Below are 14,351 nucleotides of genomic sequence, written 5' to 3'. Positions count from 1 at the left end.
TTGATATTAATAAATGCCACTGCTTTGCGAAAAAGGCAAGTTAGGTGTCCTTGTCAACCTATATACATGCATATAAAGAGCATATAAAAAAAAAGCCAGCAAGATAAATGCTCCCGTTAATTACACAAAAATGAGAAGCTAATCAACACAAAATATTGAAAATTGCTACATTGATTCGTAAGCTAAGAAAGGATTTGTTCTACACACACATACAGATTAGCAATTAAATGCATAATAATATTTAATAATAACAATTAAATTAATTAAGCTTCTTTTGAAGTTCATGAAATCTACACACATATTACTGACAATGAAGGGGTTGCAACAGAGCGCGCTCCCTCTCTTTCTCCATTTGCATTGAAGTGAGATAACTTTTAACCTTTCTTTTTCATTTGGCAGACCAAAAACTTTAAATGAAACAAGATGAAAGGAAAGTAAAGAAACTTTCTCTGAAAGTACATTAGCTTATTGCCTGCTTATTACTACAATATGTCCCTCAGTGACAATGCTGTAATTTCAGAATCTTGGCTATAAACCAATGTGTACTTTTGGAAGTATCACTTTACACTTGAATAAACAGAGAATTTTGATTGGTAATTTTCTTACTTCACATTTTTACTAATGGGCACCATAAAATTTCAAGATTTTAATAAGGCACTCATCTGAGAGCATAGCAGATTAACAGCATCATTTGCAGAAAAAAAATAATAACTGAATATCCTCCACATCTGAAAAGCACGCCTTAAACTCATCTGTGCTCATCAAAGAGTTTTGATTTGTTATGTGAAAACAATTTAAAGAAAAAAATAATTTCTACAGGAGAAAACAACAGCCACTGCTAACTGATTTAGCAACAGAATTAGAGCATGAACAAAGCCTTAGAGAGGAGAGAAAATGAGACATCACAGTTTTGAGAGCAGATTCACATTCATATTCTTGAATGTCTTCTAGAGTGACATTTACAAGCAAATTAGCACATACAAATGATATTACGGTTATGGGAAGAGGCTAACTGAAATTAAAAAAAAAAAGGCAAGATACCTTACAATTAAGATTTCTGTATTAATCTGCTACGTATCTCAGGGCCTTTATTACTCATGCTCCAAATTTCTGTTCTCTGGATTTGATTCTGACAACTCCGGCCTCTTTGGAAGCAAATGCAAAACAGATAAAGACCTGGCTTTACTCGATGTAGAAAGATCATCACATTGCATCACTTCTCCCCAGTTGTCAAAACACTTAGAACGTCAAGAAAGTATCAAGTTGCTCCAAAGGAGGTCTAGATTGGATATGAGGAAAAACTTCTTCACAGAAGGGGTTGTCAGGCATTGCAACAGGCTGCCTAGGGCAGTGGTGGAGTCACCATCCCTGGAGGGGCTTAAAAGACGCATAGGTGCTTAGGGACATGGGTTAGAGGTGGACTTGGCGGTTAACGGTTGGACTGGATGACCTCCAAGGTCTTTTCCAACCAAGATGGTTCTGTGATCATTTACCCACAGGATGACACACCTGACTTCCAGGAGACCACCAGGGCAGGGAAAGCAGCTTCGAGCTGCGCTCACCCTGGAGCGAGCAGCAGCCAGCACCGCTGTCAGAAGGCAGGCAGCGCCTGGAGCTTGGGCAACCCCCTTACACACCTGCTCCACAGCACAGACATGGCAGATGCTGGAGGGGAAGGACATTCCTATGACCTGAGCCTTTCCACACGCTGCCGGCAGTCAGTAAAATGGTCTAAACTGGCCCGAAAACTAAACTGGCCCCACCCGTGTGCGTGTATGCAGGTTGTCACCATGCAAGATGAGGGTTTCCGTCTCTCATATCTGATACCTCAGAATATTAAAAAGAAACAGGAATGTCTCACCATAAACTGCAGCAGTGCTGTTACAAGCAGCTTTTATTATACATTTCTTTCAATAGAAACATTTGCATCAGAGAGCACTTCTCCATAAACCATGCACTGAAGAACTGTTTATCTCACCAACTTTCCAACTAGTGTTTGTTTCATTAACCCAGAGCTGATGTTGGGTACAAACGCTTGCAATCTTTAATCTCCTCTGTCAGCCGTGTTTGAATTTTGGAGAATTAAAAAAAGGGAAAAGTAGTAACTGTGCAACTTCCTTATAATATAAATTTCTAAGGTCAGTCTGCCCTTAATTTATAAATAGCTATGTTTATTAAATTAGAACAACTCAACCTGAAGAGCATTGTTTTTTGCTGTGCCAAACATTACTAGCAGTTATAAACATGATACTGATTAATAATTTCACTGTACACTGTCTTAATCTGTAACTCTCTCACACTCAGACATTTCTAGTTTTAAAACATAATCCAGATCTGAACAGAAAATGGAAAAGATTCAAGAATGAGAAAGAGATGCTAATGAATAAAAGCAGCACCCTCTTTCATCTGTCCGTTCACCATTAGGGGATGGCTACAGGCAGCTTCCTGAGGCTCTTTTTAAGCAATCAGCTGCTACAAAATGTTTTCTCTAGGACACTGTCCCCTCAGTCTTTCATTTAAGCAAACAAACCTCCAGCTATGGCTGGTAAGGGGTCTCTGAGGGAAATGTTTGCTGTGGAAAATTGGGATGAAGCCTTGCCAGATTAACACAACTGTTTGCATTGATGGCAAGACTGGTGAATTACTGTTTCTGGGCCCCACAGCTTGATCTGTTTGCAAGAACAGTTGCAGGTAGCACATTGAACAGAGAGGGTAAGAAATAAGTTTGTGGCTCTGATGAGAAACAACACAGTGAACAAGTGTCACAGAACAGAAAGAAAAGTAAACATGTGCCAGTTTGCAAAGTTTCAAACATTGTAGATGACCAAGGACTTCTGAGATGTGGTGTAGTGGATTTCTACCATGCAACTGCCTTTCAAATTGAAGATCCTTGTAAAGAATATATCTTTAAAATGCATTTGTTTGATTGGTTCTCCTTTATGCGCAGAGGTTCCCCTAGAAAAGGTAAGTCGAGGATTCATTCACATACCCCTTGGAAAGCCAGCAGGCACTTCACATACTGCTCTTTGAATGATCTGAGACTCCTCAACAAGCATCCCACCTCTTCCCTCCCATTTCCTCGAGGAGGTGTTTATTTATCAGCCGAGGCCTTTTGGCTGGTTCATACCATTTCCTCTATCAGCAATACAGTTGCTGCAACCACGGCACTACCTACCTGAAAACTACTCCTTATTCTCCGTTGCTGTTATGTTCAAATGTCCTTCCTTTCTTTTTCAGGCATGTAAAACAGCTATATAATCAATATAAATTACGTCTTTGCTACTTCTACAACTTCCACCTCATCTCTCCTGTCTGACCTGCCACCTATCCATTTATCATCTTTTGTTTCTCCACCTCTACTCTTCTGTGATCTACACTTTGCTATCACACAGCTCTCATGTGCTAGCTCCAATTTGTACAATTAAAGTTTGTAGCAATTACTTTTTTTTTTCTATTATAGGTATATTTAGGACACCTATTTTAAAAGGTTTAATTTCAGGGTGCTGTTCTCCATTACTTGTCCTGTTAATAGAAGTCTGACATTATAGAGACCTGCAAGGAAGGGCTCTTCTGGGGCCTGCTTCTGTCTGACTTGTGTCAGCCACCGAGAACCCTGCCATCCTCCCCGTCAAAGGGATCTCAGTCTGGATAAAAACAGCACATAGGCAAAATCCACTGAAAGAAACACTGTCTACATCAGCAAGTAGTTTGTCACAACAGTAGGGGTCCAGGAGCCTCTGGTGCTGAAGCCCCCACACCAACCCATTTGTAAGACCTAGTCTGGTCCCCTGGGCTGAACATCTGCACCACATGTAATGTGAACCACTGGACAATGTAGAGCTTCTTCTGAAGAGTCTAAATTGTGTGTGTCAAAAGAGCCCTGGGACCCAAACCAAGGGGAAACATGCAGGCATGATCAGCAGATCTGCTGCAAGGCTGCACCGTTCCCTTGAAACAAACTGATAATGCTGACACAGCAAAAAGGGGTGTGCTGCTGTAGTCCAGATCTCTCCCATCCCATGTGTAGGAGTTGCACAGAAACACCAAACCCTTGACCTTGTCCCACCATGAGATACAGAGCAGAAAATCCTGCAGTGCTGGTCATGATATAATCTTTACCGCCTGCTTCATGTAAGAGGTGGACTATTCAGTCACACATTTATGCATTCATGAGCGTCTTCAGAAGAATAAGAAATGGAGAATGGTAATTTGAATTTAGGCTTAGCCAACTGTTTATGCAAAAGACCAATGAAGAGTATTCTTACCAGCCAGAAATGGCAAAAGCCTTTTAGACACTATCTAAACTGCTGAGAAAAAAATGCTCCCAATTTTAGGTAAAATAATAGCATTCACTAGTTACTCAGTTATTTCCTGTATTTACTGTGTATGGAACAACTTTTGAACATCAATTTGCCAAGAAAACACATTTTTTTACCACATTACCTAAATAAAATTCAACACTCTAAGTATTTGAAGTGGGAAGAATGAAGAGAGAGAGAAACTAACAAAAGCAATACCATCTCTGACTGAACTTAGCATGCAGGTGATTTTTTTTCATTTTGGCAAGCAACTTGATGACTTAAAAAATATATCCTGCTTCAAATAAAATAAATTTTCTTGTAAAAGAAAAAATCTTGTAAAGATTCACTTGGGCACTGAGTTTTAAGGTCTTATAGCGGATATTAAAAAGACCTGAAGCCAAAAGCTAGTGTAAAAAAGAAAAAACAAATAGGTCTTTAAGAAATTAAATGGTTTGAACCTATTAAAATGCTTTTCTGTTTTTCCTTCCAGACTTGCATTTGATTGAAATCAATATGTCTTTATTTTTAAAGGGAAAGTGCAACTACACTTCCAACTGTTTCTCCTTTCTGCATTAGTCTGTCACTTCCAACATAAGAGGCTTAGATCAACCATAAAACCTAACAGCAGCAATAACATAGAAAAAATAAATTTTAAAAACCCCTAGAGGCCACCTTAAGTTTTCTCAGTATTTGAAGAGTGGTCTTGCTTTTTAATTTGAAAAGATAACATGGGAGAACAACTGAAGGCCAATGTACAGGTGAGAGACTTCAAAATACCTGAGTATCCCTTGCTACTGACACCTTCTATGCCAAAGGACAGTTCTACCTTGAAACAGGACAATACATCCAGCTAATGTGACCCTGGATATTAAGCTTTAAAATTAATTAGAAATATATTTTCATATAAAATAACATAGTGCTATTAAGCAGGTTTAGCAGGCATACAGTACATAAAGAAGAAAGCTCTCCTGTTTCTGTAGAGGAAAAGCTTTGTATTGCAAGAATGATGCCACATGTGCCATTTAATTCTGCCCCTGGGCAGAGCTAGCTCCTCTGACTCTAACAACGTGCTTTTATCATTTGAGTGTTGAAGACTCGCCCCTTTCATAAAACTCACGTGGAAAATAAGCACACAGAAAATGAGATAGTTTGGCATTAGCCAAGGAGATGTAACATTGATATATGTAATTTTGAAAGCTTTTGGTTCTAAAATAAAGGACTCCTTTCTGTGAATACAATAAAAACTACCAGTGACAGAAGTGATCAATAAGTGCTGCTCGATGATGTCCAGCTATGAGAGGGAGGCCTCTCTTTCTCCCTCAAGAGTACAGATCAACATTTAGGAATTTAGTATTGCAACTAAGTATTTCGAAAAGCCAAAAGTATCTAATATATTTATTAAAGCATGGTTTCTACATTACTAACCCCAAATGTGAAACCCTAAAATAATAACAGCTCAACCATAGGCAAAATTTCCATGGGCTTATTTCCCTTCTTCTGATCAAACAGCTGACAGCATTGCTTTTACTGTCAAGCATTTCTGCACCAACACTTCAGCCTTTCACAGTCTTCCTTTTAAAATATACAACTATTGATAACTAGCAATCTTATGGGAGAAAATACACATTGTAGGTAAGAAAACAGCTTGTTAGTACAAAGGCTTTAACATTACAAAAAGTTAAAATACGGCATAGTATTACATTATCATATATACAAAAAAACTAGGACTGAAATATGATTCTTAGGGGTTAAAAAGACATATTTCTATGAACAGCCTAAAAAAACCCCCCATAATAATTAAATGTGAATATTTTTAATAAGCTGAATGATGTTTACTAGAATATCTTCATTCCACACTTGCACTGTTCTAAGAATTTTATAAATGTGTAAAAATAAAGAGGAAATGAGTTCTACATTATTAATGTTCAGAACTGACAGTGATTGAGATCAGCGGTATTATGTGGCAGCATGTATCAAGCCAAAAGCACGCTTCTGCCTGCAAAATACTGTGTTTGCTACTGTACCTACAATATTGCTCTTCTATCTTTGCCTGTTACAGTAATTGAAACAATGCCTGTATTACTTACTTACTCCTTTTGAAAATGTTTTTAGAAGTAACAGTTTATTAATCAAGATAGGAAGACATAATATTTCCATTTTTCAAATCGGGGACTAGGATTTATCCCTGTTTCTTAAAAATACAGGGCAAAAATGTACAGTAAGGAGACCTCCACAGTACAGATTATGGAAGAGGAGCAGGGGCCTGCCCCAAACTGTGTTTGTGTTAACATACCCAAAACTGGCTTAGATGCCAACAGACTGGTGTCCACGCAGATTTCAGTTTTGGCCTGTGCACGTGCTGCACAGCACTGCCCTTCACACCTTTTCTTTTGTCAGATTAGGTTTCAGGCATTGCTGAAGTCTGTTGCAAAGACGCAGGAAACCTCCTTCCTCCTCTGTTGTGTATGCAGGTACTGGCTGACATTGTGCTCAGTATACAAAGATCAGTAAAAATACTCATTGAGTTTCCCTTTCATCTTTTTTCATTAAATTTTTCTTTCTGTTCTTAGAATACACCAGACTTATGATAAATTTAGTGCTATACCTGCACTGAAGCAAACCAAACACTAACACTAGTCTCCAAGTGAAAACACTTCACTTCAGCTTGAGGCCATAGAGGCAGATACTACATGCTGGACAGACCTTGCAGACCTTGCAGAAAATGTGAAAGCATCCAACAGGAAGGGTTATTCTATTAAGAAACAAGACAAAGCACTTTTTGTTAATCCCTACAGTAACTAGCTGTAACAGGGAAGAAAAATTCCTTAAAGTTGACGCCCATTTGTTTTTCACAAGAGTACACAAAATCACTGACAGAGAACTTCTGGGATGTATGAGGGCTGCCTCTACTGAAGCAGCCGTGTACTCAAGGCATGGAAGTAAGCCGCTTCAGATGTTTATTTCTCTAAGCACTGGTTACCTGAAACATTTTCAACCATTCCTGAAGGCCCGTTGGTGGCTGCACAGATGTGATGCGGCGACGCTGTTGTCCCTGGCCATTGGCTGCCCTCAGGTCCCCAAAAGTAGTAGGTGTGGCAGAGCATGGCACCAGCCCCGTAGTACTACAATACAAATAAAAAGTGACAGTCGCATGTAAAACATTCAGAAAAATTTACAAGACTATTGCAGAACAAAAAATTTAGTACAGAATTTGCAACTATTTAACTCTTTAACTTCAAACAAAAGCAACAACATAAAAAATTGTTCTCTCCTCACTCCAGAGCTCAGTTCCCTCACTTTCATAATCCGCCTGTTTCTACCACTGCAGTACTAATCCTCCAACTAGGGGGAAAATCGAGATCACCTTTCAATGCTGAAAAATTACCACTCGTTAACTGGCCAGCAGCTTGTCCACATAGATGCAGGTTTATATATTCCTTTCCTTGCCAGAGCATTTACTTTCCTTCTGGGCTGCATTTGTGTTTTCTGACTGGGGATGCAGGGGACCAGAGCTAAACAAGTCTCACCTGTATGTGAAATGTGCTAGTACTGCTTCATCACCAGAGAAAAAAATACATCTATTTTTAGCTCTTAATATATTCTCTTGACAAAGAGACAGTAGTATCATGCAGTTCTAGTGGCTTAGTGGTTTGGAACTATGATTCAAAATACTCTTATAGACTTTTAAAGTTTTCATGTTGACGGAGTGACACAGGAATAAAAGGAAGGGGAGTGAGGTGAAGAGGGAAAAGGAGCCAAAGGTGTTCCCTGCATTACAGTGAGATTTTTTTACTCTGATACATTAAAAATCAGCTCATTCACATGGGATGAAGCTTTTAAAAGAGCTGGGATTAAGTTGCTATTGTAAGAGTCTAAAGAAATACAGCTGACTGGGTTTTCTCTTTTTTTTTGTTTTTTTTTTTCCTCATAATGTAAAGTACTTTGTTCACAGAATATCAAAGTTGTATTCCCTAGCAGGAAATTTGGAACTCCAGTAGTGTTTGCACAAGCATGAAAATTTTACATGCAGTGTGGGACTCCCAAAAACCACTTTGCTTTTGTGTATGATAAATCCAGCTTTTTAGTAGGTATGAGCTTCAGGGTTTTACCAACTTTTCCGTGGCTACAGAAATAGCTTCAAATGATGCGAGACAAGTTCATTTTAATATTTATTTCATCATACTCTATAAATATTTCACTCTACTCTTCCTTGCTCTGAAGGACTATCACAGCATGTCCTAACATTCACCCAAACTAGTAAATAAAAGTGAAGATTCATTTGAATAGGCTTATTTTTAACTGTTAATTTTACTGAATAATAAAGAAAAACAGAAACTGACATAAAAATACTGTTTCACAGATGTTATATGCAAAGAAAGTTCATCAGGCCTGTCAGTTTTAAAGAGTGTCTGATCCTAGGGAAAATGGAAACAAGTAGGCACAAGAATTGCATTATTTGCCTAAATATTATTTAAATAAAATATAATCAAACAGTTTTAAACAGGATCAGATTTAAGGATCCTTTTTAATGGAAAAATGACTAAAAATCAAGCAATATCAATTCAAAGTATTTTTTAAATAAAATCTGGCTTTACAGCTTACTCATCACCTGCACAAAGATACAGCAGAAGGCCCATCATTTAAGGTCCAAAATAAGGCTCTTAATATTGGCTTCCACTGGTTCTGAGCAATACGTAGTCTTGAGCTTGCCTCAGTAGAACAATTACACTTTAATTTCTTCTGCTGTAAACTGGTTCTGAGTCAAAAACAGTTATTCAAAACAGGATCTAAAAGTCTTTCTCCTTTGACTTGAGACTAAGCCACAAGATTTTTTGTTCATAATTTATTTTTCCTGTATGTTTTCATTTCCCTGAAACAGCCAGTCAGGCTCCTGTGGAAGCTGGACAAGCCTGGACAAGTCCAGTGGTTCCTCTGAATCTGACAGAGACACCTGACAAAAAGTGTACTTTGTCGCTCTACAGTTTACTCTTACGGGAGTGCAGAGAATGATGTGTCATCCAAAGAACTGGCGGCCAACAAGAGTGTTCTTCCACTGGACTGATTCAGAAACCCAGAGAAGCTGCCAGCTTGACAGGGATGTGGAGGTTCAATATGTGCTTCTCAGCAACGAGACATCACCTCTTTTTCTCTACTGCAGCATTTACACATCTGAAAAGCAACCCTGGAGCCTGTTTCCCCACACTGTCCTAACTTTTCACTCATCATCTGATAAACTCTTAAAGGAAAGACATAAAATATAAACTACTTTTGAAAGATCCAACAGTGACTGAACACTGCTATAGTGTGTTCAAAAGAAATAACATCCCCAGACAGTGTTGAGAAGCAAGTGCAATGCTTGTAGGAGTATTGATGCTTATTACAGAGAAAAAAACATAAAATGGTGTAAACCCAAACAGGATGGGAAGCAGCGTGACATGTGAGCACAACTGTTATGGCAACTCTGCAGTGAGCACTGCAGTTGTAAGATGCGCATCCAGGGCCCTGCTCTACCACTACTGCTCACATTTAGGAGTGCTTCACCCCGCAAAGCATCTGACTAGAACAGCAAGCAGCTATTTGTGCGATCTGGTAGAATTCAGGAGTAGTAAGGAAGCAGATTAAAACCCGTAATAATTTCATATTCTGGATAGCAAGTACGTGTGTGTTCCTGTTAAGATCAGATGGTCTGCCCTGCCTACATAAATTTCCATTCTCTCATTCCTGTTACCATAGCAAAGTGATACATTTGATCACAGTTTGTAATAGTCTTAGGGTTTGTCATTATGTCCCTTTTTAAAAATCTGATTTATTTTATTCCCAGGAATATTTCAGCCCTCAAAAAGCCTCTAAATAAATGGACATACTATATTTAGAATGAAACACAAACCTCAACTGAAGAAATGCAAGTCTGGCTACTTCATTAAAACTCATCTTCAGTTCACATCATTTAAATCAGCTGTGCAATATACGACTGCTGATACCACCCCTCCTTTCCTTTACACTGCTTTAATATTAAGAGGAGCCATGAATCAGGTTTAGCAATTGGTAAGACGGGATATACGGAAGAATCAGGATCCAGAGATCTGTTATTGCATTAAATTACCTTGTGTATTCTGAGACTTTGCAGGGTTTCTTTCCCAGAGAGAAAGAACGGACCTCGGAGCCATGGTCTAACTTTCTCTTCATCTGCAAGGCGAGGGAAGAGAGTAACAACATGGATTTAGTTATGTGACCAGTCTTACTTACGCATACCTCTGTAAAATTAATCCATTTTTACCTTTTTCCTTTAGTATCCAATTTCAACAAAGCTGACACTCACAAGATAGTTTAAAGCAACATTTTAGTTTCTAGCTTCAACAACATTTGATACGTGTTTATTACGGTGTATGCATATATTATTCCTCTTTTAGGGTCCAAAACCAATGGGAAGTACATTCTTTTAATTTCCAAATTTCACATTTTAAAAAGTGTGCAGAACTCTGTGTTGGTTTATTTACTGTTCTCTCTGTTCTCCTGGGAGGTGAGGGAAAGAACTAAACCAAACTCCTTCATTCTTTGTGTTCAGGTTCATTGCTATGACTCTCATGGAAATGGTTGAATTTTAGGCAGCCTATCTACATTATAAACCAAATATTCATTTTAAGGCCTAGAAAGAAGAATTCAAATATATTTTTTTCTGTTGCCTACCCTTTTATTTTAATGCTGTACATTGAAAACATTTATAAAACTGCAGTAAATCTGACAGATTAATCTACATTTTTACAAGAATGGTAAGGATGAAAAACACTAAACCTCGGTCTTGAATGTCACCCGCAATTAGATATGATCAAAACCAAATAATGAGCAGGGCAGCTGCTAAAAGGGGAAGCCAGTCTGCAAAAATTACCAAAGAGATGGAAACCAGTGAAAGCCATATTTATCTAGTCAGACAAATAAAGATTACTTTCTACATATTTGGGCAATCTCTAACCACAGGCTTTTGGACTCAATGAGACATACAAATGCCAAATGCAATTTCTGAGTTTCTGCTGGTTTTCTTGTTTCAAGATGTGATACACCAAAACCACTTTAGCCAGCAGAAGGATACTTACTGCTGTTTACAATTGTGAGCTACAGAATGCATAAACTAGCTGTGTAACAATTCTGAGTTTAGTTTGTCTATTTACTCCCTTTTTTTTCCAAATTTCATCAACAGGATTCTCTGAAGCTTATATATTTTTGTTGACTTTTTTTTTTTCCTTTAAACTTTTAAAATACCTTTATGGGCTTGTCTAAAAAACAGCTATTGAAGATCTTATGTTTTGTTTAGTTATTGACTACAAAGGAAAGATAACTAAGATTAACTGTTCTCTTTTTTTTGCAGGACCAGCTACAATGCAACCAGAAGACCTTGCCTTCTAGCTGTGTTTTCTTGGCCGTGCCTCACATGGGACACTCCACAGCATCTCACCAGACAAGCATGCAGCCAGAACCGCCCCGAGCGCTGCCGAAACATCAACCTCACCCTCGGCTGCTTCCCCACGCCCCGTAAGAGCAGCCCCCTGTGCTTCGCTCAGGAAAACCAGTTGTAAGCATCACTGAAAAATAATGGCTATCATCTTTTATCACTGTGCTAGATGAAGGAGCCATCAAAATTACTGAAAGCATAAATAAGATGTTTTAACATGAATTTCTGTATTTGATTATAGACTTTTCAGAAAGGATTTTTTTCCTATTCAAGGAAATTTTTTATTTCCTGCTTGCCTTTCTGAGAGGTTATCATCATCACACTCCTCTTCTGCTTCTCGTAACAGGGAGATGCAGTTTTCCAAAAGCACACCTAAAAATAACGAGTACGAAGCCTGCAGTAGAATAAGCAGCTACAGTGATTTACCCTTTAGCATTAGCAAAGAAAACAATACGCAGTTCTCTATTCTGTTGCCTAATAATGATTTTGCCTATTTCTTCTGGTAGGTTATTTTCTTTTCAGGTATTTTAGGGAACTTTCTCATGGGGACCACCACACAGACTGACTTCCAGCATCTCAGAAGGTGTTAAGTAAATACACGGTCAAAAATGTCGTTTACCATACGAAGAACATAAAACTTTCTCTACAGCAGAGAGATCTAGTGACAAGATTTAGACGTGAGTAAGGCGTCTGTATAACCGAAAAGCATGAACCACCGAGCAAACATCTCGGCAAGTATTTATTCTGTCGCTAGGAAAACACAACTCCTTTAGACAACGTTTATTTATCGAAATAACTAAGATTGCAGTATATTAAAAAAAAAAAAAGGCAGCAAACAGTATTCCGCATCAGCAGCCGCCACCAGGCGCTGGCAGGTCTCCCCGGCAGCACACACTGCAGACCCAGCCGCCGCCGGCACGTTTCCGCCCGCGGAGCGGCAGCGCGGAACACACGCGTGGACCCCGCGTCCTCCGCCCCTCCCGCCCTCCCTCCCTGCCCACGTAGCTGGGGTGACGGGGGGCACTCACTTTGTAGAAAATCATCTTGAGGGTGCCGTAGAAACCCATGGTGTCGGCGCGCTTCCCCTTGCGCGGCTGCGGCGCCCCGCGGGCCCGGCGGCCAGGCAGGCGCTGGCAGTACAGCCCCTTCTCCGGCAGGTAGGTCACCGCCTCCCGCGCCGACATGCTCAGGCACGGCGGGCGGCGGCGCGGCTCGGCTCGCCTCGGCCCTGCCCTGCCTGCGCGGAGCCCGGCTCCCCCTGCCCGCCGGCCTGCCCGCTTGCCCGCCCGCCTGCCTCCTCCCGCCCCCCGCCTCCCCCGGCGCCCGCCCCGTCCCCTCCCTCCCCGCCCGCCTCCGCAGCGGCGGCGCGGCACTGCGGGCTGCGCGGCCGGGAGCGAGCCCGGGCGCCCCGGCGGCAGGAAACCGCCCCCGCCCCGGGAAAAGAGGGGAAAAAAAATTAGCGCGCCGTGGGTTGAGGCTATTCCTTGCTCCCTCCCCCCTTTTCCCCCCTATTTCTCCAAACCGGCTCGGGGGCCGGAGGCCTGGCCCCCAACCCTCGCTCTGTTCCCCCGGTGCCACACGCTTCACGGTTTTCCAAGCGGGAGCAAAACAAGCTCATTTCCACTAATTATAATTATACCGTCGCCCTCAGCGAGCCTGGCTGGACTTGTACATGATTGTAGTCCGTGGACGGACGCAAATTAGTCCTTCAAAAGTGCGGTTAATTTTAGAATAATTTAAAATACACTACAGTTTCGCCAGGGGAAAAAAATATGCTGAAATACCCTGTATTGGCTAAACAACAGAATAAACAGGGTTTGAGGATTTAGGAGTTGAAAAACCCGAATCCAGCAATTATGTAACATACATTAAAACATGAATTCGCAGCACAGCAGCGGTGCAGCTGCAAAGCACAGGAGCCGGTCCAGGGCTTCCCCCGGCCGCCCCGAATCCCCACGCACCTGGGGCAGTCTGTACGCAGACACGCTCCCCGCCGGCAGCGCAGCCCGCAGGCGATGCCAAGCCATCTTAGCTCTGTCTTCAAACACAAATCCTCCCATGAAGGATTCTCACCTGTCTTTCAGTGAAAGCACAAGGAAAGCCCTAGGTAATTACTTGCTAAAACCGCTCCTTTTGTGGTTGTTTCCTACTCTGCGCACATCAACAGATCTGTTCAATTCACCCTTACTGTTCGATTCAAGGGCACTGAAGTTCTGACATATGGTTGGGCTCTCAGACAGATACCTGCAACCAGCACAGCAGATAGGCAGCCTTTATTTATTTTTTAATTTCTATACAGACAACTCAAATAAGAGACTCCAGCCCCCCTCCTCCCCCCCGCAAAGTTTTCTGCCCAAGTTCAGAGCAGAACAGAGCATACCCAGAACATGATCTGAAGCCACAACGTTCCCCTATAATTTTCCCCAGGTGCAGCGGGAACTGGAGACGCTCAGCAGCCCTCCAGACCGACACACTCAAACAGAAGCAAACACTTAGTTCCAGTCGACCTGAGGGAAAACCATCTTTATCATCCAAAGCAGTACAAGAAAAGCAGAAAAAAGAACACATCTAAAGGAGTAGAATTACTTTCTGTAAAACCCATC

The 14,351-nt window shown here is 40.8% G+C and overlaps 1 protein-coding gene across 4 annotated transcripts in view; it reads right to left on the bottom strand.

Annotated features, from left to right (window-relative positions):
* FBXW7 (F-box and WD repeat domain containing 7) overlaps positions 1-14,351 on the bottom strand; it is a 177,506-nt gene that overhangs the window by 20,121 nt on the left and 143,034 nt on the right. For 3 of the 4 annotated variants that reach the window (XM_065062709.1, XM_065062710.1, XM_065062713.1), the window contains 2 exons: positions 10,405-10,487; positions 7,282-7,423 (listed from right to left, as the gene is read on the bottom strand). In XM_065062709.1, coding sequence (XP_064918781.1) covers positions 7,282-7,423; positions 10,405-10,487 — 225 coding nt within the window. Of the gene's footprint in view, positions 1-7,281; positions 7,424-10,404; positions 10,488-12,776; positions 13,045-14,351 lie in introns of those variants that run through there. The other variant, XM_065062711.1, reaches the window with a different exon arrangement.

Source organism: Columba livia, chromosome 4 (assembly GCF_036013475.1).
Source record: "Columba livia isolate bColLiv1 breed racing homer chromosome 4, bColLiv1.pat.W.v2, whole genome shotgun sequence".
NCBI classification, from domain to species: Eukaryota; Metazoa; Chordata; class Aves; order Columbiformes; family Columbidae; genus Columba; species Columba livia.
Note: the sequence above shows the minus strand (reverse complement) of the source record. Positions and strands in the feature narration are given on the sequence as shown.